This window comes from Rhinatrema bivittatum, chromosome 6 (assembly GCF_901001135.1).
Source record: "Rhinatrema bivittatum chromosome 6, aRhiBiv1.1, whole genome shotgun sequence".
Taxonomy (NCBI): Eukaryota; Metazoa; Chordata; class Amphibia; order Gymnophiona; family Rhinatrematidae; genus Rhinatrema; species Rhinatrema bivittatum.
The window spans coordinates 264,411,210-264,437,581 of record NC_042620.1 but is presented as its reverse complement, the minus strand read 5'-3'; the positions used below and the strand labels follow the sequence as shown (position 1 = coordinate 264,437,581).

At 45.2% G+C, this 26,372-nt stretch overlaps 1 protein-coding gene across 6 annotated transcripts in view; it reads left to right on the top strand.

The window, feature by feature from the left end:
* Positions 1-23,019, top strand: part of NFATC2IP (nuclear factor of activated T cells 2 interacting protein) — a 117,604-nt gene extending 94,585 nt beyond the window's left edge. For 5 of the 6 annotated variants that reach the window (XM_029607097.1, XM_029607100.1, XM_029607099.1 and 2 more), the window contains 3 exons: positions 466-610; positions 5,851-5,966; positions 22,314-23,019. In XM_029607097.1, the coding sequence (XP_029462957.1) occupies positions 466-610; positions 5,851-5,966; positions 22,314-22,472 (420 nt within the window). In that variant the 3' untranslated portion in view covers positions 22,473-23,019. The remainder of the gene's footprint in view (positions 1-465; positions 611-5,850; positions 5,967-22,313) is intronic. The other variant, XM_029607104.1, reaches the window with a different exon arrangement.
* Positions 23,020-26,372: the final 3,353 nt, after the last annotated feature.

The window sequence follows — 26,372 nt, the reverse complement described above, 5'->3', positions numbered from 1 at the left end:
AAACATTTCTATCACACTCTCAAACAGAAAATAATGGATGTCAAAGTATACTAAGTTAAGCAGAACTCCCAAGCAGAAAGAGACCAGAGAGCCCAGTCAGTCTCTCCTTGGCAAGCAATACTTTAGATAAGCAAGCTAGACAGAAATAAGTTTATAGCTAGTGCCAGGTCCCAGGCACGAGCTCTTGCTTCAGCAGCAGGTTTCTTCAAATGGTGTGTTATATGCAGGACTAACCCTCTATGAAAATATTGTTGGAACCATGGCGTAAATGTCATTTTTATTTTGTTCTTTTCGACTGCTCCCTGTGTGTGTGATCTGCATTGTGGATTGTTACCATGTTGATTTTCTGCTGAGGTACATTCTTATAAATCTAATGCTTGGTGATCCTGATGTGCCTGTGACTCAGCCATACTATTTCTTTTCACACGCTCTAGCTAACCTCATGTCCTCTTTCTGCTCCTGCAGTCGGACCCTTTGCAGAAGGTCGTGGATCAAATGGCCTTGAGGCTGCAGGTAGATCCTGGTCAGATCCTCCTGCTCCTGCGGGATGAAGAACTGCCTATCAGCAAGAGTCTCCGAGCACTGAACCTAACTGTGGCAGATATTATTGGTAAGATATTAACCGTGACGGCTATGATTTCTGGCTGGCCACTCTTTCCCTCCCTCACCAGACACTGCTCACCATGGTTGATATTGGTAAAAGATACTTGTGCCTTTATCCTCTACACCATAGGCCTTGGAGGTGGCCAGTATTACCAATAAAGTATATGTAGGGCTGACCATTTTTAGGCCTTACTGTTTGGCAAGGCTTGGAGACTAAATGAATCACTGACATGCCAGCAGTGCCAACCACCCTGTATAGCAACACAGCTGCAACTACTGACAGCTGAAGGGGAAGCTTTTAGCCACCATTGAGAAAATAGTAATGTCTGAAAATAGCTTTAGGTATACTTCAAAATAGCCATAATACCTCTGGCTTTAATGCACACTACCAGCATTGTTGGTATAAGATGCCCCATCACAGTCACCTGGGCTCCAAGATGCTCCATTGCCCACATTATTAATAAGAGATGACCTGACCACCTTCGCTGTTAGCAACCTTATTGATAAGAGATACACCCTCTGTCTGTTGGTGATGTCAGCTTTGTCCAGTGCCTCTAACATTTGGTATAACTGACATTAAGACTACATGCATGCACATTTAGGATATCTGTTTTAGAGGCCACAGGCTATAACTCTTCAGAAACCAGATCAATGCCAGCAGATTGGTGATTGCTGGGTACTGTCCATTATGCTTACAAAGAGAATAAAAGGGTCAGATGTTAGAATATGGTGGGAAAATATTTTAGAATAGGGGATCCTTTCCAAAAGGTGTATGAAAAAGTTGACGCTGTATAACTTTCAAACCATGCACAGTGGTGGTGCGCAGATCTGATAGTATTTTTTCCTGGACATAACCCAGATCAGTCCAGACCCATGGGTTATGCACTCCCACCAGCAGATGGAGGCAGAGAACAAAACTTTGAGGCACTGCTATATACCAAGTGTGCCACTTGCAGCTACTCAGTATTTCTCTGTCTCCAGCAGATGGTGGTGGTGCAAACCTGCAGCTCTTGGCTGAGTTCTCTGGAGTAGTTTGCTCACCGAGATGCTAGGTTCTGTCTTGGGACCATCCCTCGGGTAGAGCTGGGTGATACCTCTGGCTGTGCTAACCCAAGTGTCCCGGGACCCCCGATAGTCAGGGGACTGCCTCCCTCAGCGGTCCCGAAGCCTCCCTCTGAGTGACCGTTGGTTCAGGGAAGTATCCCCTTTGGGGAAGTTTTTTGTTTTTCTGATAGATTTTATTAAGTTTAAAAAAAAAAAAAAAGGTGAATTAATCCCTTGGGTTTCTGAGGTCTGCGGCTCTGTCGGATGCATCTGTCCGCTCAGCAGAGCTGAACCCGGCAGCCCTTTGAGCACTGAAGGGTTCTGGAGGGGGGAGCAGGCAGCATCCTGTGAGGGGCCTTCCCGGCTGGGTTAGGAGCTACCTGCATGCGATTGCTCGGTAGTGCCGAGCTATTTTAAGTGCAGGGGCCATTTTGTTTTTCTGCTGCCCTCTGCCTTTCTGCGTGTCTGCTCTGTGGTGCTGGGCTATTTTTGGCACGCACGCCATTTGGGGGAAATCGCAGTTTTCCCACGTGATCTCTACGGCGGTACTCTTTCCTGCCCGGGGGGGGGATCCCTAGGGACTGCACCGCGTTGGCGAGAATGGCAGAAACGCCTCTGGTAGAGCCCTGTAAGGCTGGTGGTATGTGTCTTGGATTCCCTCTCCTTGTGCACTACTTGTGCTGCGGGGGGGGGGGGGGTTCCTCTTCTAAGGGGCTAAAGCCCAAGAAGGCGGCTTCTGTTCGCTTTGGAGCAGTCACCGAAGAGTAGCACAAGATACGTTCCTAATCCCTTGGACGGATCCCTTGATGTATGCCTTCTCTCCGATCCCTCTCATCACAAAGACTATTCAAAAGTGTATCCAGGATGCAGCACAGCTCATTCTAATAGCACCAGCGTGGCCCAGACAACCCTGGTACACATCTTCTCCATCTGTCAACAGACGATCCCATCACGCTACCAAACCAGGTAGACCTTCTAGCACAAGAAGGAGGAACCCTTCTTCACCCGATGCATGCCTCCCTTCACTTGACAGCATGGAGGCTGAACGGCTCTTATTGTCAGAAGCCGCTATCTCAATAGAAGGGCAACAAATCCTTGTACAGTCAAGAAAACCATCTACGTGTAGAAATTACGGTTTTAAATGGAAAAGATATTCAACCTGGTGTGCCTCCAAGGGGTTAAACCCCTTGGACTGTTCACCGGAATTGTTGTTGTTAGACTGTCTTCGTACATTGTATGTTGCAGGTCTAGCAACATCATCGATTAGAGTCCACCTCAGCGCTATTGCTGTGTATCATAGACCTCACCAGGGGCAACCAATCTCTATTCACCCACTTGTGTCAAGGTTCCTCAGAGGGATTCTTCATTTATGCCCCCCCAGTAACTAAATCTCTTATTCCATGGAATCTCAACATCATACTGGAGCAACTTATGTTGCTTCCGTTCGAACCAATGGAAGCAGTACATATAAAGTACCTCACATGGAAGGTGGTATTCTTGGTTGTGTTAACCTCTGCTCACAGAGTAAGTGAACTGCAAGCATTGGTTCATTATGAACCTTATCTACAATTTTATCACGATAAAGTTGTACTTCGAACTCTTCCTTCCTTCCTTCCGAAGATGGTTTCGCAGTTTCATTTAAAACAGTCCATAGAGCTACCCATTTTCTTCCCCAAACCTCATCAAAATGACCGAGAGAGACTATTACACACCTTGGACTCTAAAAGAGCGTTGGCGTACTACAAGTCAAGAGCGCACTTTATCTCCAGACCGTCACAACTATTCGTGTCTTTTAACCCTGCTGCGCCGAACCTTCCGGTTACTAAGCGAACGATTTCCAGTTGGATTGCACAATGCATTCAATTCTGCTATCAGAAGAGAAAGGTACCTTTGGTTTCTACTCCAAACACCCACCATGTTCGGGCAATGGCGACCTCCATAGCGCATCTTCGCCATATACCACCAGTGGATATTTGTAAAGCAGCGACGTGGTCATCTTTACATACTTTCACATCGCATTATTGCTTAGATCAACAATCACGAGACGACACCAAATTAGGGACAGCTGTCTTGCACTCTCTGATCTCTTAAGTTCCCATTGGGACTATCCACCGCTTAGATCACACAAAAAAAAAAAAAAAGGAGGATTCATTGGTGTAATAGACACGATGTCCCTCTAGTGCATGATCAGGAACTTGGGATTCCCATGACAGCATGGCTAATTCAGCCCTGCTATCAACTGGAAAAAGCAAGTTTGCTTACCGTAAATGGTGTTTCCGTAGATAGCAGGGTGAATTAGCCATGTGGACCCTCCCACCTCCCTGGATAGTCCAAACACAGTTGTTTTCTACTTAATCACAGTTTGAGGAGAATCTGTTCTGCGTGAGAAGGCACGTGCAGGCGCACAGAGCAAAGCTCTGTATTCTACTACACAAGCTCCGCCTACCGGTCCTGATTGACAGATCCCATGACAGCATGGCTAATTCATTCTGCTATCTACAGAAACACCGTTTACTGTAAGCAAACTTGCTTATCAACGTTTAATATTCCAAATTCTGTTAGCAGATAGAATATCTCTAGCAGCCTTCTGGCAGCAAACCTTTGTCCATCGTTGGGAATACTTAACAAGATATTACATGATATATATTTCCTAGGGCCACCTTACAGCATTGAGACATAAGTTGGAGAAATTTAATAAGATACGGGAACTCTTCTTCTTCAGCCTGAATTCTCTCCACTTCGCCCAGACCTCCCAGCCAGCCAATAATACACAATAAACAAGTCTTATATCAATTATACCAGATAATTAGCAGATGTAAAATTACATAACTACATTGCCAGATAGTATGAGTGAAACCTAAAGCATGTGTATATTTGACTTTTATAAAATACCGAATATAGCTGTAAAGCCATCTAGGCCTGGCGATTTACCCATTTTTAAACTTTTGATGGCCCAGGTTACTTCAGCACTGTTGATTTCTTTGTGTAGCATTTCTTGTGTTTGTTTGCTCAATTGATTTTTAAAATACGTTAAAAATTTAAAGAAAAAGGTAAAAATGATTTATACTTTCAAACTAAACATCAGATGGCTGGGCATGGTGGAAAACTATAAGTACATAAGAAGTTGTCTTACTGAGTCAGACCCAAGGGCCCATCAAGCCCAGCATCCTGTTTCCAGCAGTGGCCAATCCAAGCCATAAGAACCTGGCAAGTACCCAAAACACTATGTAGATCCCATGCAGCTAATGGCAGTAATAGCAGTGGCTGTTCCCTAAGTCAACTTGATTAATAGCAGTTTATGGACTTCTCCTCCAAGAACTTATCCAAACCTTTTCTAAACCAAGCTAAACTGGACTAACCACATCCCCTGGCAATGAATTCCAGAGCTTAATTGTGCTTTGAGTGAAAAAGAATTTTGTAACATATCTTGAATCCATTATTTGGTGATTCTGTAAGATCACCTTGTTTGGGCATAATAATGAACTTCTTTCAAATAAAAAAAAAAAAAGGGGGGGTAGATAAAGCATGACCTAGAAACATCATACACCACAGGGTAGTCCCGTTGGAACAAACCAGCTATAACTCCTGAAAAACTAACTGGTGGTGGCCAGATCCTTTCCAACAATGCCATGCATACCCCAGCAATTGGATATTGGAGCAACAGACTCACAAGTTTTGGTGACAGTTTAGTTATTTATTATTATAGAGCTTGGTGGTGAGATATGGAGGGAAACTGTATATTGGTTAAGTTTGCTTATCTACCCAGGATAGCAGAGAAGCAAAGAGGAAGATGACACAAACTGACTTGGATAAGGAGCGATATTCTACAAGGGGGTCAACTTCTAGGGCTGGCAGCTGGGATATATCCTTACCAGTGGAGACCAGAATGGCTTTTACATGCTGCATAGGCCAATTCAACTACTATGTTTCCGTGCCCCAGCAGTGGATCTACAGTGCTGAGCCTGCTGGTCCCCAGTGTTACTGTAAGACACTCCTCTGCAGCCACGATGGCTAAACATATGTTCCCGTCCTTGTTCAGTATGATGCAGCTCCAGTTCTCGGGATTGGTTTCAGTGATTCTTGTGGGATTCAGAGGGATAAGACTGTGTCAGCTGACTCCGCTCTAGCTCTCAGGATTGATGTTAGTGATAAGTGTGGGATCAAGAACGCTGAGTCAGTGTTGCTGCCTCCGTCTCCTTCCAGATTGCGTGGTGCTGTCGGGGTCCGGTGAACAGGCGAACGGATCAGTGGGGGAGAGTATCTGTTTGCGAGTGCAGGGGAATGAGAAGCAATCGCATCTCGCTCTCACCATCCGCAGGGTAAGAATGCTCTGGAGAGCACCGACATTCTTTCTCTCCTGTCCCTGATCTCACTGTTTCTCGCAGTACCCCTTTCTGCCTCCTATTTCTTCCTCTCCATGATAATAATAAAAAACAGTATTTATAACCAGCTTTACCGTGCACATTGCTGTCTCTGATATCACACTGTCTGTCAGCACTTTTTCACTCACTATTCTCACAGTATGTCTTTCTGGTCTGTATACTTACTTTCTCTGGTCTTGGGTTTTTTTTTTCTTTCTGCACTTGCATGATCCTTTTACTGTAACGTGCTGCCTCTGCAGCTGAGAGCAGAAAATTCCCACCAGCTTCTTCCTTCAAGACCTTGTAGCCCTTCAAGGCTATACATGTTACTTTGGTGTACTATTTCCGCCTATATCCCTCCGCAATGTGGGTGCAGGTGTTGTGAATGGGTTTTTTTCTACTTGCTCCAGCAGCGACGAGCACTTCTGATATATTCCTTCTCTCAGCCTATGGTGAACGTCACTAGCTGGTAGGGAAGTAAATACTGCATTGTGAGTTCTCGGTGCCTTGCAGGACCTCAGGTGAACCCCTCTTCCCCAGCCCTGGTCTGGAGCTCCAGGCTGGATACGCAAGGTGTGGTTGGTCTTTACTGTCCATATGAGCTAATGTAGTAACAGAAATAGTTGTCGATAGATAAGGACTTTTTTTGGCCTCCTAAGGCTGACCAGTTACCCTTATCTCCTCTGTTACTGCAAACCCTGCCTGGTCATTGGTCATCTCTGTCCTCTGTATTTGTCTCAAGAATGCTGTTGTAGTGCTACCTCTGTGGATAAGTAATTCTAGGCATCCGCAACATTCAGGTAATCAATACTTCCTCTGTGCCTTCACAACACAGAATCCACACAAACTGATTAACGAATACAATATCCAGATTCTACCACACAGATTTCATAGATCAGGTTTGTTTGTTTTTTTACCTCATACCTTCATAACAGAAAAAAAAAACTCAGTTCCCTGTATGTACCCGGATCAGGACAGACCGTGGGTCTATTCCAGCAGATGGAGACAGACTAAAACTGAAAAGGGTATCCTATATCCGGACAGAGCCTACCCTGCAGCCCTTCAGTATTTGTCTGTCTCCAGCAGATGGATCAGCTCACCCTGCGGTTCCCTGATCTTGGCTAGTAGCCCTTTCCCAGTTTGGGTACTTACCTTAGCGGATCAAGCAAGTACTTTTATTTTGTTCCGGTTAAATAAAAAAAAAAGGAAAAAGAAGGGAATTGGATGTTTTGTTCTCTGGAGACAGCACTGTCTCCACGCTCTTGGGGGGCTTGGCCCCTTGTGTTTTCATAGCCTAAGCCCCTGTTCCCGGTGCTCCTAGTGGGGGTGAAACTGGTGGTTCAGTCACTCTCCCCTCACCTGGCCACCTTTTTCGTTCAGGAGAGTTTCTCCCCTGTCAGTGCAGGTACCTTTGCCTGCATTAAGTTTAAAAAAAATAAATAAATAAATCTCTCCACAAGCCTTTTTCAGTTTCCCTTCGGGGGCAGAGTATTTTCTTTTCTCTGGCAGCCTGGTGTTAATAGAGGAGCGTGCAGGGTTCAGTCATCTGCCTCCACTCCTCCCGGAAGCAAGGGTTACTTCGTAAATAATCACTAAGTTATTTATTTTATCCCCTTACAGTTCTTTTACTCCTCCCAGTTCATCTTCTCTTCCTCTCCCAGTTTTATACCCCTGTTTTTTGTAACTGCTTCCCCCTCGCACCAGTTTAGTTCTATTGTTCGATGCACCCCTTGTTTCTATGTAAACCAGCATGATGTGACCTGGTCATGAATGCCGGTATATAAAAAAATCTAAATAAAATCAGCTGATTTTCTCTTCGGATCGCGGCTCCTCTTCAGTGAGAATGCCGTGATCACATTGCTTCCTGGCTTGGGGGGAGCCCTCAACTCGTTTTTCACGCTTACCGGGTGGGTAAGGTCCCTCCCAGGCAGCGCGCTCAAATCCAGCCCGGGGTTGCTCCTCACAGCGCGTGGCTAAGGCTGTTCCCAGGTTGGCAAACCGTGGGAACGGCAGCCATCTTGGGAGTGTCAGCAGCTCCCGATTCAGAGCTGCTCAGCGTAGAAGTTGCAAATTTTTTGGGGTCTCCCCCCGATTTGAGCCCCATGCGGCCCCAGGACGTGGTCCCTGATTCCCCCCTCCCCTCCTCCCCCTCCGGCACGTCTAGACCTGTTTTTCGTTGGAATTTCTGCTCCTCACGCACATATCCTTTCTGGCCAGCTTGCAGGAGGAGGAGGACCCCTCCCCAGGTCCCCTGCCAGCCAAGCTCCCGCGGTTGGACTCTCTGCTTGCTTCTGCGGCTCCGGACGCACAGGGGTCTGTCTGGGTGTGGGTGGTCCCGGGGGCCCCTTCTTTTCCAGACCCTCCGGCACTTCTGGGGACCCCTGATCTGGATCCGAATTTGGATTTGGCTCCTCTGGAGGGGGATGATCCCAGGGTTCTCAGTTTGTTTCAGAAAGAGGAATTGGAACCCATCATTCCTTTTGTCCTTCAGTAGTTAGGGATTGAGGGCCCCCCGACAGAGATACTCTTACTGCCGCACTGCCAAAGCACATGGACCCGGTCCTGGCAGGACTCAGGGCTCCGGCTTCTGCCTTTCCTTTTCACCCTATGAACAAATTGCTACTCCTCCGGGAATGGGAAGCTCCCGAGGCGAGGCTCCGCGTCGGGAGGGCCATGGATAAACTTTATCCTCTCCCAGAGGACTGCCTGGAAATGCTGAAAATTCCCACGGTGGATTCTTCAGTTTCCGTGGTGACCAAGCACACCACTATTCCAGTGGTGGGGGCGACGGCTTTAAAGGATATACATGATCGCAAGCTCGAATTCCACCTTACGCGTATCTTCGAGTTGCTGGCCTTGGGAGTTCGGGCGACTATTTGCAGCAGTCTCATGCAGTGGGCAGGCCTTAGGTGGGTTCAGCAATTACTCGGCACCCAGGACCTCCTGTCTGCTGAGGCGGAGCAGGCTGAATGGTTGGAAGGCGTTATTGCGTATGGAGGGGATGCTCTGTACGATCTTCTCCGCTCCAGGCGAAAGCGATGGCCTCTGCGGTTTCTGCCAGAAGGCTCCTCTGGTTACGCAATTGGTCGGTGGACCCGGCGTCAATGGCGCGGTTGGGCACTCTGCCTTTTAAAGGTAAGTTGCTTTTTGGCGAGGACCTTGAACAGCTCATTGATTCCTTGGGTGAGAACAAGGTTCATAAGCTGCCAGAGGACAGACCAAAACAATCCCGAGCTTTTGTGCCTTCCCGTTCCCGGTTTCGGGGCCAACGTAGATACATGGCTCGAGGACATGGTGCTTCTTCTCGGGGTTATTCTTCCAGGTCTCAGTCTTGGTCTCAGCCCTTTCGAGGTCGCCGGCCCTTCCACGAGGGGGCATCGCAGCGTACCACCACGAAGCCCGCTTCCCAATGAGATTCGGTCGACCCATTCCTCCGTTCCCAATCTAGGGGGTCGCCTCTCCCTATTCTTCGAGGAATGGGTCAAGATCACGTCGGACCAGTGGGTTCTCGAGATTATCCGAGTCGGTTACGCTTTTAGAAGCGGGATGCGGTGACCCAAACCCTTTCCAGGCTCCAGCTGCTGGGCGCCATTGTCCCAGTCCCAGAGGAAGAGCTTGGCGCCAGCCAGTATTCCATCTACTTCATAGTGCCAAAGAAGGAAGATTCCTTTCGCCCATTCTTGGACCTCAAGAGGATCAATTGGGTCCTCAAGGTACCTCATTTCCGTATGGAGACCCTGAGGGCGGTCATAGCGGCGGTTCATCCCGGCGAATACCTGGCCTCTCTCAACCTAACGGAGGCATACTTACACATCCCGATTCACTCCGAACACCAGAAGTTCCTCCGCTTCCACGTTCTGGGCCAGCATTTTCAATTCCGGGCGCTTCCCTTCGGTCTCGCAACCGCGCCGCGCACCTTCACCAAGGTCATGATGCTGCTGGCGGCAGCTCTCCGCCGGGAAGAAGTCTATTTCCATCCTTATCTGGACGATTGGCTCGTGAGGGCCAAATCGTAGGTTCTGTGCAGGCAGGCTGTCGACCGGGTTCTAGTTCTTACCTCTCTTGGGTGGATAGTCAACTTCCCCAAAAGCCATCTCCAGCCTCCCAGGTATTGGAATTTCTGGGGGCCCAGTTTGATACTCGGGTCGACAAAGTGTTTCTGCCCCGTTCTCGGGCGCTCAAGCTCATCAGCCAGGTATGCAACCTTATCTCGCTTCCGCGCTCTTCGGCGTGGGACTACCTCCAGGTCCTGGGGACTATGGCCTCCACCATCGACCTAGTCCCCTGGGCTTTTGTGCATATGCGACCGTTACAGAGAGCTTTGCTATCCTGCTGGCAGCCGGTGTCGGAACAGTTTCAAATGGTTCTTCCGCTTTCGGCCTCTATCATCGCCGACATACAGTGGTGGCTTTCGCTTCTACATCTTCTGAGGGGAATGCCTCTTCAGACTCCACAGTGGATCATAGTCACTACGGATGCCAGTCTCTCCGGCTGGGGAGCAGTCTGTCAGTCTCAGACCACACAGGGATACTGGTCCCCAGTCCAATCCCATTGGCACATCAATCGGCTGGAAGCCCGGGCGGTTCGCCTGGCCTTACAGGAGTTTTTGCCCCTGTTCTGAGGCAAGGCGGTGAGGGTCCTCTCCAACAACTCCACTACAGTAGCCTATATCAACCGGCAGGGGGGCACTCAGAGTCGCCTGGTGGCCCTGGAAGCCAGCCAGCTCCTTGCCTGGGCGGAGCGTCACCTGGATTGCCTGACGGCCTCCCACATAGCGGGCAAGGAGAATGTGCAAGCCAATTTTCTCAGTTGCCAGCGTCTCGATCCGGGAGAGTGGGAGCTCTTGGACGAAGCCATGGACTTGATCATCAGCAGGTGGGGTCCCCCACACCTGGACCTCATGGTGACCTTGGGCAATTCCAAAGCCAACAGGTTCTTCAGCCGCTGGAGGGAGCACTGTTAAGAGGGAGTGGATGTTCTAACTCTCCCCTGGCCCTCAGGCGGCGTCCTCTATGTGTTTCCTCCGTGGCCTCTTGTGGGCAGAGTGCTCCAAAGAATAGAAATTCACGAGGGGCCGGTCATCCTGGTAGCTCCAGAATGGCCCCGCAGGCCATGGTTCGTGGATCTGGTCAACCTGACGTCGGACGGCCCTCGTCGACCCGGCCATCATCCTCGTCTGCTTCGACAGGGTCCTGTATTTTTCGACCAGGCGGATCACTTTTGTATAGCAGCCTGGCTTTTGAACGGAGACGTCAGAGACGTAAAGGCTATAAGGAGGAGGTGATTACCACTCTCCTGCGGGTGTGTAAGCCATCTACTTCCTTGGCTTATGTTCGCGTTTGGAAAGTCTTTGAGAGTGCCTGTTCTGAATCGGGTGTCTCAGCGCGTTCGGCACCAGTCTCTGTGGTTCTTTCCTTTCTTCAGAAAGGTCTCTCCAAGGGTCTTCCCTTCAATTCATTGCGCGTCCAAGTGTCCGCTCTCTGTTCTCTTCTTGGTCAAGTTGAAGGGCACACCCTGGCGTCTCACATAGACGTTGCTCGGTTCTTGAAGGGCGCCAAACACTTGAGGCCCCCCCGTCCGTCCCTCATGTCCGTCCTGGAATCTCAGTTTAGTCCTCCGGGCTCTCTGTGGGGCTCCGTTCAAACCTCTCCGACGGGCTACCCTAAAGGATCTTACGCTTAAGGTGGTTTTCTTAGTTTCTATTTGTTCCGCTCATCGGGTTTTGGAGATTCAAGCACTGTCCTGTCGTGAGCCCTTTCTGCGTTTTTCGGATTTGGGAGTTTCTCTCAAGGCTTTCCTTCCTTTTTGCTGAAGGTCGTTTCTTCCTTCCATGTTAATCAGTCTGTGGAGCTTCCTGCGTTTTCTGCGGAGGACGACACGGGTGCAGATGGGGTGATCTTTGTCTGCTTGATGTGAAACGTGTGTTAATCCATTATCTGCAAGTCACCAATGAATTTCGAATCTCAGATCATCTTTTTGTCCTCTGGAGTGGTCCAAATGGGGTCAAACAGGCTTCTAGGACTACTATTGCTCGGAGGTTGAATGAAGCGATTGCCTCAGCTTATCTTTGCCGAGGCCAGACAGTTCCTGAGGGCTTGAAGGCTCACTCTTTGCATTCTCAGGCTACTTCGTGGGCGGAGAGTCAGTCCGTCTCTCCGCAAGAGATCTGCAGGGCTGCTACATGGACATCCCTGCATACCTTTACCGTCTAGATGTGTATGCCCCGGTCTTTGGTTCTTTTGGGCGGCAGGTGCTTTGAGCGGGACTGTCTAGGTCCCACCCGGTCTAGGGAAGCTTGGTGTACATCCCATGATCTGGACTGATCCGGGTACGTACAGGGAAAGAAAATGAGTTCTTACCTGTTAATTTTCGTTCCTGTAGTACCACGGATCAGTCCAGACGCCCTTCCCTGGTTTCTTTCTTTCTTTTCTGCCATCCGCTCAAAGCTTTTTTTCTACAGGTCTCTGGATGGATATCACCTATCATTCTATTCAGGACACCGGAAGCATCTGTATTGATGACCAAGGATATGAAAGAGCAGTATTTTACAGAGTCCATTCCTTATTGATAATTGTTTCGTTGGTTACTCTATTGAGTCTTGTTTACTTGCTTGATCTATTTTCGGGGTTTACCTTAATTCTTATCTGCTTTGACAATGGTTATACTGAAGGGCTGCAGGGTAGGCTCTGTCCTGATATAGGATACCCTTTTCAGTTTTAGTCTGTCTCCATCTGCTGGACAGGAGGCTCAACCCACGGTCTGGACTGATCCGTGGTACTACAGGAATGAAAATTAACAGGTAAGAACTCATTTTCCTATCAAAAATAACCACAGTAAAAAAAAAAAGAAAAAATACCAAAAATACCACATACAGAGAGAGTAACTGAAACCCATAAACTAGGAGATACCAAACTGCAGGCAATGGGCAAAGAGTTTTCCACCTTAACGATTCAATATGGAAAATATTTGGGTTTTATCATTATTAATCCAGCTTATGATGATCAATAAATGGGTGCCACAAATAAAGAATTCTAAGCCAAACGTATCACAAGCTCTTTTCAACCAGCATATAATTCTTGGGAGATTCAAATTTATCCAATGTGCTTTCTCATTTTGTTTTCAACTAGCAAATGTATTTGCCAGCTTCAGTTTTATAGAGCCAGTGTTTGGAATGGGTAACCCAGGGATGGTAACTTTCAAAACGGGTGCACCTAGATATGTGGCACCTTTATGTCCTGCGCACCTTAATTTTAAGCTTGTATGCGCACAGCTGTGTAATGTCAGGTTTGAGCCACATGAGGGAATTTTGTAGCAGGTGCGCGTCTATGCCATAACCACTTTCACCAGTTTATCCATCAGTTTGCCCAGTCTAGCCTGCACTCTCCCCAGTTATCCCAGACCCTTCAAATACCTCAGAGATGCCTGGAAATAGTTCTATTAAGACTTAAAACTCCTCCATGGCAGAAGTAAATTTGTGCCCAAGTGCATAGGTAACTTGCACACACATCTCTTGACCCACCCCGGAACGTTCTGCCTGTGCCATTCCCACACTCCGCCCCTTTTTTCCTGATGCCTGCTTTTAAAATTCACCTTTAACGGAGCAGTTTCGACTTTTCATTCTTTGGAAATACATTTACATACGTAACTCCTTTGAAAATTAACACAGTATCATATCAATTTTCAAAAGCCCATTTACACACTTAAAAAGCACTTGTGTGTAAAAACCTATGCACAATTCAAAGGTATACATCGTAGCAATTTTCAAAAGCCTACTTACATGTATAAAGTGCATTTACATGTATAAAACCCAGTTTTAAGTGTGTAAATCCTTTTTAAAAACTACCCCCACAATCTTTTGAGGTTATTTCTATGACAACTCTGTGGACTGCCTCCTAAATTACATTTTCTGCATATATGCATCTAGATTTGCAGCTCCTCCAACATTTGTTAGGAACTTCTGGAAAGATTGTTTATAATTATGTAGAAACAAATGTCAACCAAAAAACTACATACCTCAAAAATATAATTCCCCTCTTGAACAAACAACAAACAAAATACGGGGAAAATGCAAATCCTTATGGGTAGACTTTTAATGTCCGGTATCTTTAAGGGTAACTCCCAAAAGGGGAGTACCTCAATGTTAGAATATACCGTTTTTGCTTTAAATTTTTAAGTGAGCTTTAGTACTCGTGTTTGTGCAGCATTCTGTGTTCTATATTTTTTGTGATAATATATTTTATCTTATTTGCAAACTCTCCTTAATAACCACAGTCCTTAAGAGAAGCTTTGAAAAGTAATTATTACACACAAAAAATAAATGAAGCCGCCCATACTCCAACAGCTACTATCGTGAGCTGAACTGCTTTTCACCGCATTGGTAATGAATCCCTTAACCGCGTTGTAACCGATTTCTCTTAGGCCCTGTGAAGCCGCCTGACACTGCCAGTGTTTCAGCAATAATTGCCTGCTTCAGGGGCTGGAGAGGCTGTGTGGATTCAAGCCAGGACATGGATGCCGCTACAAGCAGGCAATTATTGCTACCATTTCCCAGTGGCTGAAGGAAGCTATTTGCACGGCCTATGTTTGTATGGGCCGTAAAGTTCCAGTGGAGTTGAAGGTGCATTCCACAATATTGCTGGCCACTTCCTGGGCGGAATATCTGTTGCTGTCGCCTCAGGAGATTTGTAGGGCGGCGGTGTGGTCCTCGCATACTTTTTCACCAGACATTACCCTTGGGTGTTAGGTTGCGGGAAGAAGCATCCTTTGGTGAGTGTGTCCTGTGTTCAGGTCTTTCAGGTTCCCGCCCAGACTAGGGGGTGCTTTGGTCTATCCCACTTATCTGGACTGATCCGTGGTACTACAGGAACGAAAATTATCAGGTAAGAAACTAATTTTCCTTTCCTGTAATACCATAGATCGTTCCAGACACTCATCCAGTCACTGTGGAAAGACTTGTGTTTTTTGTCAACTGCTGGTTCAAGTTGTTTGCTTTTCAGAACATGTGGGCAGTTTTTGACCATGGTTTGGGTTTTTCAAGTTTAGTTTTTTGGGAGTGTTTTGGGCTCCAGTTTTTTGGGGGTTTCCAACCCTATCAGTTTCCCTGTTTGTCCAAGAGAGAGGGGTTTTGGGGATACATCTGTACTGAAGAGGCTGCAGGTGGCACACTCTGTTTATGTAGCAGTGCCTCAAAGTTTTGTTTCTCTGACTCCATCTGCTGGTAGGGATGCAAAACCCACTTATCTGGACAGATCTGTGGTATTACAGGAACGAAAATTAGCAGGTAAGAACCAGTTTTCCTGTTGTGCACATATGTTTTAAAATGTGCCTACCACGCATATATGTTCTAATTTTAAGCGGTTACACGAAATACATTTGCTCAAGTATCTTCGTTAGGACTTTGTTGGCTTTAACGCGCGCAGATAAGCAGATTTTAAAACATGCTCGCGTGAAGGACAGTCCCAAATTTACCAATTAGTCGACTGTTTGCCTAGTTCTCGAGGTCATCCAGCACGCCCTGTAGTTGACCCAGACCCCTCACCCAATCATTTTAGGCCTAAGCAGAGATTTATGCAGACTTACACCTCATCAAGAGCAGAAGTAAACATGTGCGGCTAACAGCCTGCTGGGCACTGCAGCCACCAGATTTAAAGCATGGATTTATGTGCATAAATTTTGGCCTTGCCTTGGAACTCCCCTGACATGCCCCCCCCCCCCCCCCCCCCCAACTCTGCCCCTTATTTATTTATTTATTTTTTTACTTGCACTTATACGCATGTAATTTACGGCTTTTAAAATACGTGTTGCTCCTGCGCTGCCCATATACAGGCCTTTTAATGCAAGCAATGCTTTTAAAATTCACCCCTGATTGAGGAATTCCTCCATCCTTAGTACTTCATCCTTGGTAGCCTTCAAACATAATTTATTTGCATTTAGCCATTGCTGGAGGAATTCATCTTTGGTTGATACAGGGTGTTGTACAAAAGTGTGGAGACTTTTTTTTTTTTTTTTTTTACATTTTTCACATTCTGCTGCCCAAAAAAAAAATACAAATCAGAATAGGATATGCACAGTGTATGGTAATCTAACATTTGCAACCCCTGCATAACGTTTTTGAAAATTACCTCCATCGTGCAATAGGCCCCTGCATGAGGCAATTTTGCTTGCCGTCCTCTGACCTGCCTCCATCCTTTTTAAATGTCCTCCAGAACTAAACTTTGTGCTCTAGGCAGGGGCCCACCAGTGATCTATACAAGTTCAATACTGCTTTGTTTTCTTGCGGCTGCTGCCTGCCCTTATTCACCTGCACATGCTGCTAACTTTCCTGCTGCTTTATCACACATTATCTGAGATGATTAAGCCTGGGTCTCTGTTCTCTTTAGAAGTGGTCAGTTCTTGCCCTCCAGATTCAGATGGTTTGTCTGACTTAAGTTTGGGACGTAGCCAGACAAACTGCAGGTTTTAAACTTCTTGCCACCCTAACTGCCTCAGATTTCTCCAGTTCATTGTTGTAGTCCGCTAAGAGCTAGCCAGATAGGTTTGGAGATGTTCTGGGGTGTTCCAGAGTGGAGTTACGGTAGGTGGACAACTTATCCAGTTGAGCCTGGTCCGTGCAAGAGAGCAGTCCTAAAGTTAGCTAGATAAATGTATCTCACTAACTAGGACTTTATCCAGCTATATTCAGCAGAGCGCTTAATCAGACGCACTTTACTGAATATCCATGACGAGTCATACAGCTAACCTTAGCTGGCTAAATTGTCTGCTCACTGTGCTGCTGAATGTGGACTTCCTGATTGATGCATGGCTAGTGGAACGTTTGTTCTTCATTTGCATGATTTCTTTTTTTTTTTTTTTTGGCATTGAAGCAAAGCTTCCAAGCCCTTTACCATTCTCTTAGTTTTTTGAAGCCATTCTTTATTTTTTCCACCTGTCCTGTTGTGTCGATATTTTATTTCAGTTTTTTGTGTTATCGCAGACGGCTCATTTTTTTTTTCATCGTGCCTCTATGCAAAGTCGCTAAAAAAGAATATTGAAAAGTAATGTGCCCTGAAATACCCCACTGGTCACTGTACTTCTGTCAGAATGAACTCCAGTGACCATCACTCTCTCTCCATTTTCGCTTAGCCAGTTCCTCATCCAATTAACTTTCTGTTGTCCTCTCAAACTGACCAGTGTGTCCTTACCAGGAGAACTGCATCAAAGGCAGGGGTAGGAAAAAGAATACTTAGATGCCTGTCAAAACTTTTAGGAGCCTTTCCTTTGTTTAGCTGGGTTTTTTCCTTTGCTTTTTTTTTTTCTTTGCTCTAATTTTTTTTGTCCTTTTTTCTTGTTTTGGAATTACATAATTGTCCTTTCCTTTAAATTTTGCTCTCTTTTGCTTCCCTTTTGCTCCTTTTGTCCATTTCTCCTACTGCCACCTCGTCCTCTCCTATCCTATGAGCCTTTTATTTTCCCCACACTTCCGTTCTACCCAAGAGATGAAGAATGTGAAAAATGCAGGGCTACTCTTCCTCGTATTGCACTCTGTAGTCTTGCTCCCCCTCCAGATCACCCTTTACCCCACTCATAGTGCCATCCATCATTCACTTTCTTCTATCTGTCTTGCATTACATTCACTCACAAAACAAGATAGGTTTCACTGGTCAAATTTTCTCATTTATGATATAATCACATGTGCAATACACCCACATATATTGTTTGTAGGACCCACACTCAATGAGTTTGTCAATCAAATTCATGATTTGGTCATAGGTCCCTTTGCTTTATTTATATTATTAACTTTAAATTTTTGTTTTGTTTTTTTAATTTTTTTGATTTCTATTTTGAAATCTTCATAAAAAGCTGACGAACTCCGATATTCATCCCAAAACGAGTATATCATTGCAGATCATATTAAAAATTATCACAAACGAGTCACTGGAGCGATAATCATCTGCACTACTTCAGAGACAGCCCCATGTTAGTCACAAAATGAGTATACCATTGCAGATCATATTGAAAATTATCACAAAAGAGTCGGTAGAACAATACTCATCTGAACTTCTTCAAAAAACAGTCCCGACACGATCGTGTTTCGTACCACCCAGTCCTGCTTCAGGCGAAACCACTCTTCAAAAACTATACTCCATTTCCTGAAGTGACTCCAATATTTCACCGTTCTATCAGCATAATTTCATTCCGTGGCTAAATCGGCATTTTCTTCTCGCGGTCTGAATTCAGTTCCGCGACTTCACTGGTCAATTGGTGCAATTGATGCATACCACCAAGCTGTAGATCAGGATTGTCCAACTCCGGTCCTCAAGGGCCACAAACCGGTCTGGTTTTTAGGATATCTCTAATGAACATACATGAGACAGATCTGCATACAATTGAGGCAGTGCATGCAAATTTATTTCATGCATATTCGTTAGGGTTACTCTAAAAATCAGATCTGTTTGCAGCCCTTGAGGACTGGAATTGGACACCCATGGTGTAGATGGTATGCCCATCTCTGTGCAGCCTATAGTTGTACGTTTCATGTGGGGTCTGCTTAAGTTGAAGCCTCCCTTAAGGCCTCCCGCTGTGTCTTGGGACCTCAACATGGTTTTAGCTCAGCTGATGAAAGCTCCTTTTGAGCCGCTGCGTACCTTAAGAACATAAGAACATAAGAAAATGCCATACTGGGTCAGACCAAGGGTCCATCAAGCCCAGCATCCTGTTTCCAACAGTGGCCAATCCAGGCCATAAGAACCTGGCAAGTACCCAAAAACTAAGTCTATTCCATGTAACCATTGCTAATGGCAGTGGCTATTCTCTAAGTGAACCTAATAGCAGGTAATGGACTTCTCCTCCAAGAACTTATCCAATCCTTTTTTAAACACAGCTATACTACCTGCACGAACCACATTCTCTGGCAACAAATTCCAGAGTTTAATTGTGCGTTGAGTAAAAAAGAACTTTCTCCGATTAGTTTTAAATGTGCCCCATGCTAACTTCATGGAGTGTCCCCTAGTCCTTCTACTATCTGAAAGAGTAAATAACCGATTCACATCTACCCGTTCTAGACCTCTCATGATTTTAAACACCTCTATCATATCCCCCCTCAGTCGTCTCTTCTCCAAGCTGAAAAGTCCTAATCTCTTTAGTCTTTCCTCATAGGGGAGTTGTTCCATTCCCCTTATCATTTTGGTAGCCCTTCTCTGTACCTTCTCCATCGCAATTATATCTTTTTTGAGATGCGGCGACCAGAATTGTACACAGTATTCAAGGTGCGGTCTCACCATGGAGCGATACAGAGGCATTATGACATTTTCCGTTTTATTCATCATTCCTTTTCTAATAATTCCCAACATTCTGTTTGCTTTTTTGACTGCCGCAGCACACTGAACCGACGATTTCAATGTGTTATCCACTATGACACCTAGATCTCTTTCTTGGGTTGTAGCACCTAATATGGAACCCAACATCGTGTAATTATAGCATGGGTTATTTTTCCCTATATGCATCACCTTGCACTTTTCCACATTAAATTTCATCTGCCATTTGGATGCCCAATTTTCCAGTCTCACAAGGTCTTCCTGCAATTTATCACAATCTGCTTGTGATTTAACTACTCTGCACAATTTTGTGTCATCTGCAAATTTGATTATCTCACTCGTCGTATTTCTTTCCAGATCATTTATAAATATATTGAACAGTAAGGGTCCCAATACAGATCCCTGAGGCACTCCACTGTCCACTCCCTTCCACTGAGAAAATTGCCCATTTAATCCTACTCTCTGTTTCCTGTCTTTTAGCCAGTTTGCAATCCACGAAAGGACATCGCCACCTATCCCATGACTTTTTACTTTTCCTAGAAGCCTCTCATGAGGAACTTTGTCAAACGCCTTCTGAAAATCCAAGTATACTATATCTACCGGTTCACCTTTGATCTGAAGTACCTGACTTAGGTCATATTTTTGGTGGTGGTTTCTTATCCACCTTATACTAAATTCTATCATAACAGGGTGGTCTTGTGTATGCACCCTAAGTTCCTGCCTAAGGTGGTGATGGATTTCCATCTTAACCAGTCAAGTGCCTGCCAATATTCTTTCCCAAGCCCCATTCACACCAAGGCGAACGAGCACTGCACAATTTGGACTGCAAGTGAGCCTTAGCCTTCTATCTGGAACAGACAGAAGCCTATAGACAGTCCACTGAACTTTTTATTTCTTTTGATAAGAATAGGAGGAGATCTGCAAGGCTGCGACGTGGAATTCTCTCCATACATTCACATCCCATTACTGTCTGGATAGGAACTTGTTTGGGCTCATTGTTTGGGTTCAGGCTGTCTCCCCATCTGTTACCGTTGGCCCTTGACTAGGTGTCTGTTGGTCCCCTTTTGTTTTGGGGAGCAGCCTGTAGCTAGGGATTCACCCATGTGTGGAAGCAGGATGGTAATCCTGCTTATCCTTGGAGAAAACAGAGTTGCTTACCTGTAACAGATGTTCTCCGAGGACAGCAAGTTGTTAATCCTCATGAAACCGATCCACCACCCTGCGGAGTTGAGTTTCTCCTATTATTTTATTTTATTCGTAATTCTATGTTACAAGACTGAAGAGGGACCCCACGTGGGTGCATGGTATAGGGCATGCTGGACATGCTCAGTGTGCCTAGTCAAGGTTCTAGAAACTTTATCATAAGTTTTCCACATCGAGCACCATCTGATGAAGTCACCCATGCGTGAGGACTAACATCCTGCTGTTTTCGGAGAACACCTGTTACAGGTAAGTACCTCTGCTTTTTGTGATCTCATGAAACCGAAGTGGAACGTTTTGGTCTCACTGCTAAGCAAAATGTGTAGTGTAAAACCTGCGGCACATTACCTTGCTAACACCATCTCTGTAATTAGCATGCTGGTGGCAACATTATGTTGTGGGGCTGCTTGTAGCAGTGGGGGTTAGGGAGGCTTGTGGAAAAATGGATGGTTTAAAGTGCAGGTAGATCATGGTGGAAGACCTGTTCCAGTCTGCTATAGACCTGGGATTGGGGGTGAAGATTTCAGCTTTCAGCAGGATGGTGATCCTAAGCACAAAGTAAAAGCAACAGTGGAGTAGCTTATCAAGAAGAAAGTGAATGAATGTCCTTTAGTGGCCCATTCAGAACCCATATCTGAATCCAATAGAGAATCTGTGGCAAGACTTTGAAGGCTGCAGTCCACAGATCTCCAGCCAACTTGAAAGAGCTTGAGCTTTTCTGCCAGGAACAATGGATAGAAACTGCACATCCTGCTGTGCAAGGTTTTTGTTTTGTTTTGTTTTTTTTAAATATTGGCAGACATTTATTCTAACTATTTATGGCTGCAAAAGGGGCTTCTACCAAGTATTAAGTTTAATAACGTTTGATATACCACCCAACATCAAAAGCATCAGAGTGGCTTACAGTTATACCAAACGATAACACTCCCACCCCCTGAATCCCACCTACCATTATAACATGGGCAAATTATACCAACTTAGGTAACAACATAAATTCAGTCCAAAAGAGAACAAAAACCATAATAGCGCCATAAATCTAACAAATTAATAAATCTTCAGATAGCCCCCTTAACTAAAATATTTGTTAAAAAGCCAGATCTTAATTAGTTTCCTAAACTTTCCATAATTTACAGAAATTCCTAGTCTGTATCCAAAAGGAGAGCATTCTAGGAAAATGGGGCTTGGTACGAAACAAAGGACATTGGATAAGTTTTAATCAAGACTTTTTTTTTCTCTTTTTTTATTCTTAATTACTTTTGGAATAGTTCTGCAATTATTCTTTCACAATGAAAGCATAGAGTATGTTGTGTAGCTCAGTGAAACATTTTGGTTTGTATTTGTTTAGACAGCAGAATGTGTAAACTGTAAAAGGGTGTGAAGATGTTTTTTTTTAAACCAGGTACTGGATCTCTGGAAGCTACAGCTCCTGAATGCATTACATTCCCCATCTATACAACTCGCACTATGGTTTCCCTATCTGAATTTTCTCACTCCTTCTCAGGATTTCTCTGCCCTCCTTTGGGGGACCTACTGCAGATGTCTTCCCCCCTCTCTGTATCACAAGCCAGAATCACTCAGATTTTGTACTGTTAGATTTTTGTAGAGGAACAAGATGTGGGAATACACCTGTGCTGCGTGAGTCTAATTCTCTCTAATCCTGAACATCGTGGGATGTTCAGCAGCTGCCACTTAAGTCAGATAAGTCCCTATTTATCCACTAAGCAGTGCTAAATATTGACCTCCAGATATGTAGCTGGTCTTCCTGCTTTGCATGGCTTGACTCTGAATGTTTTCCTGATGTTATTTTTTCCAGACAGACCCACTGAAGATGCTTATGGATCGTTATAGAGAGGCCATGGGACTGCAAAGCCATAAGGTCACCTTCCTCTTTGAAGGCCACAAGCTGTCCGAGAAGAAAACGCCAGAGGAGCTCGGAATGGAGCATGAAGACATCATTGAAATTTGGGTCTAATCCCATTGGCCATCGTTCTTGATGAGTGCATAGAAGCAGTGAGGAGAGAGGTCGCCGCCCTACCTCCCTCTGCCTCCTATCTCGCCATCACTGGAAGGAATCGGATACAGACTGATGCATGGAGGAGAGGAGTTCCAGCCTTGTTTCCCTCCTGTTTCTCAGGAACCCTGACAGACTCTGGAATGACAGTCTGTCTGTCTTAGAGCGCTGGAGTAATCATCAGTCTTTGGGGAGGATTTCCCGCCCCTTTGGTAGGAGAGGCAGAGGGGATCTGGGTGCAGGTCGAAGTAACTGAATGTCACTCTCCCACCAGTCTGAGTAGTTACTAGAGTGTGGTGCAGGTGTTAAATCCCGGCTGGGCTGTCTCTCTTTTGTAAATATGTGCAGCATTGTTTCCCTTTGCCCTGTATGAAATGTTTCTCTGGGGCATCTATGTGGGTTATATAGTTTTTAACCTCTGTAAATAATTTTGGACATTTTTTTTTCCTTTTCTGTGTTCCTCGTTTGCTGTGATTTTGTATTAATAAACTGATTGATGTAATATAGATGAATGTTTCCCACTGGTGCTGTTAGCGCTGATTTCACTACAGGGAAACTTGTTGCTGGGGTGCCCTCACTGCACAGGGGCATCTGAGTGTGCGTCAGCAAGGAAGTGAAAATGTAATCTTAATCTTCATGAAAGCAAATTCCTGGTGGTAGCCCCTACAAAACATCTGCCCTCTGTAGTCCTGCGGCTGCAGAGCACTTTAGCACCTGTTTGTGCATAGCACAGAGCTGACCATCACTGGGTTAGCGAGCATCTGGCATGGTTGTCTGAGGAATGCTGCAGGGAGTAAGCCATGCTAATCTGCCATTCTATCCTTTTTTTTTTTTTTTTTGTCCAGTGTGCTCATTCTACGTTTCTTATCTGATTTCCTTGAGCTATAGCTTGCTGGGCTACCTTGATAATGCAACCATGAAAACTGTTCTTGAAAAATGTTTGTTTTTGATGAGTTTTGATTTGAGCTTACAGTAGGGTTGGCAGATTTTCCTAAAAAAAAATGTAATGTGTTGGCAGAAGCTAGCTATGATTTGGGCTGGAAAACAGTGTATGCAAATCTTTCTCATGCATATTCCATTGTAAATATCCTGAAAACATGGCCTGTTTGTGGCACTCTAGGACTGGAGTTCACCACTGCTGTCCTAGCCACACACCAGTGGTACAGGAGCCTAGTGGTAAGAATAGTGGGCTACAAACCAGGGACTTCGGGCAAGTCACTTTACCCTGCTTTGCCTCAGGTACAAACTTACAGGGTCATTTATCATTTTATGTTAGGGCATTAACGCTAGTGTAACGCCTGTGTTAAATAGCACAACGCATGCTTTTATGCAAATATTACATTTGCTATGCAAGTGGCAGGAGTTTGGGCGAAGTTAATGGTGACGAGCGGCTCCTAACCTCAAATCGAATCGAGTAACGCCCAGCAACTTAGGTTTTAATCCCAGAAATAACTTCACCTTTTTTCTGTGCGTTGTTACCCATGTTAGCTGCGCATTACTGGGCGAAAAGGTTTTTATCGCACATGCCAGAGAGAGGGAGAGCATATGTAGAGAACATGTCACTCTACTATTTATACCACTGTAAAGAGGGGGTGGGTTATATTTGGGGGGGAGCTTTACATGCACAGTAGGAGGTATGAACAGCACTGAAGAATTTCTGCTGTTTGAATCGTTGAAAGGTACAAGAGGAGTTGATTTGTACAGTGCACTCTTACTTCTCTCTCTCTCTCTCTCCGCATGTGCGATAAAAACAGTTTCGCTGTAAAGCACTTGTGGTGGATTAATCAGCGTGAAGCGAAAATTAGCACGGGCGCAATAAACTTATTGCACCTTGCAGAACCTCTTTCTCGCGGGTGCTATTTCTGCTATGAATGTAGCATTTTGATATATCTCGGCCTTACAATGTAAGCCATCTTGGGACAGGGAAATACCTACAGTACCTGAATGTAATCCATTTTGAAGTGCCGAAAAGCGCAATCTAAATAAATATAAAAGACCATGCAGGAAAGACCCCTGCCTGGAACCTGGGACTATACCTGAGGTAAAGATAAAGGTCCACATATAGAAGGGCCTGCTATGTTAAACCGAAAGAAAATGTGCGAAATAAAGGGTGACCTGTTCATTTCATAATTAAGAAATAACAAATCATTTCAAAGGAAATGATTTAAGTCTTTCATGTACATTTCTCTATATTCCTGTAAATCAGGTCTGTGCTTTATCACTGACATTGTTACTACTCCTTTGAATGTTCATTCTTTAGTGACTTTCTATTTTTGTTCCCTTAAAAACACTTGGATCTGCCTGGTGTTGGAGGAGACTCCCAAGATGGCGGCACGCTGAGAGGCTGGGGAAGTCAGGATTCTTGAAGTTCCACCAAGTTACTTTGTTCTTCTTAAAAATGCCAGCGAAAAGAAAGGGGAAAATTTTGCGTCTTCCCCCTCAGTTTCCTTACCTGCAGTAACGGTCCAACAAGAAATCACCAACTTTCTCAGCCCGGCAACAAACAACCTGAGGAATGAGGATACCACGGGACTGATCGGAGAGAGAGCTTCGATTCAGTCGACGGAGGAGTTATCCTTGAGCCCAGACCTGAGGCAAGCGCCAGCACAGAGGGCTGAGGTGGTGTTGCAGCCCGGACCGCTTATCGGAGAACACCTTCCTGGTTTGTGTGCAGAGGGAACAGCGGCAATCGCGGCTTCGGTAGAAGCGGGACCAACAGACGCTAACAACCCAGGGATCCCGAATAGTGGTAAAACATCAGGTACCGGGCTGGGACCAGGGGCAGTTGGGATAGAACCCCCTGGGAGGAACTCTGCTAAACCCCGTGGGAGGATTACCCGAATTTGCTCCGTTGGTAGTCCCCGAACGCCCTCAAGTCATAACTCTTGTCGCATTGTGGGACATGATGGCTGGCATAGTGAATACCTTTAATGGTTTTAACACGAGATTGGCGCATTCAGTACTACAAAACGTAACAATTACTTCTCATATGCAAAATCAAATAAACGCGCTATTTGGTAAAGTTATTGCCTTGGAAGAGAAGGATTCCAGAAATTTGGAGTTCAAGGTTGCCACAGTAAGAGACAGAGAAACTCTGGCGAAAAGACTTTGGAAAGTACGCAAATTGAATTGCCTTGACTTATCTTAAACTTCCCCAGAGTGATCGGAGAGACTCCATATACCACTTTAAAGAAATTTGGGGGGGAAATACTGGGGATATCCCAGGAAGAACTTCCATCCATTAATAAATGCTATTTTCTCCCAAAGTCTACAGCTACTGCACAGAATTGGCAGGGGAATCTCACTGAAATAATAGAAAATTCAGCTATTGATGTACTGGAAAGAGCAACGCTTCTGGTCTCCTTTATTTCCTTAATTGATGTACAATTTGTAATGAGAAAATATTTTAGATCTTTTCCAGTATTATATATGAATGCTAATGTTAAAATCTATCCTGATCTGGCCGCTGCTACACAAATAAGACGTAGAGGCTTTTTAGCCCTACGCCAAGAAGTGATTGCTTTAGGTTTTTCTTTTATGTTAAAATTTCCTTGTAAATGCGTGCTTAAGAAAGGGGCAGAAACCTTTATTCTTTTTTCACCTGAACAACTAAAGACTTATTGATTTTAAGAAAACCAGCCACATCGACTCCCTCTAATACATGAAAATTTATTTTTGTTGTGTAGCGTGTAAAAGCCATTTCTTTCTTTTGAATATCAATTCCTATAATTCTCTCTTTAAGTGCCATGGAGTCTTCTCATTATTGATTTATTTTCAGTTATCTACATTTTATTTTATTGTATTTTCAGATATTGTTTGGGTCCCTCCTGATGTATCCCCGTCGGCGAAACACCGCTGTGT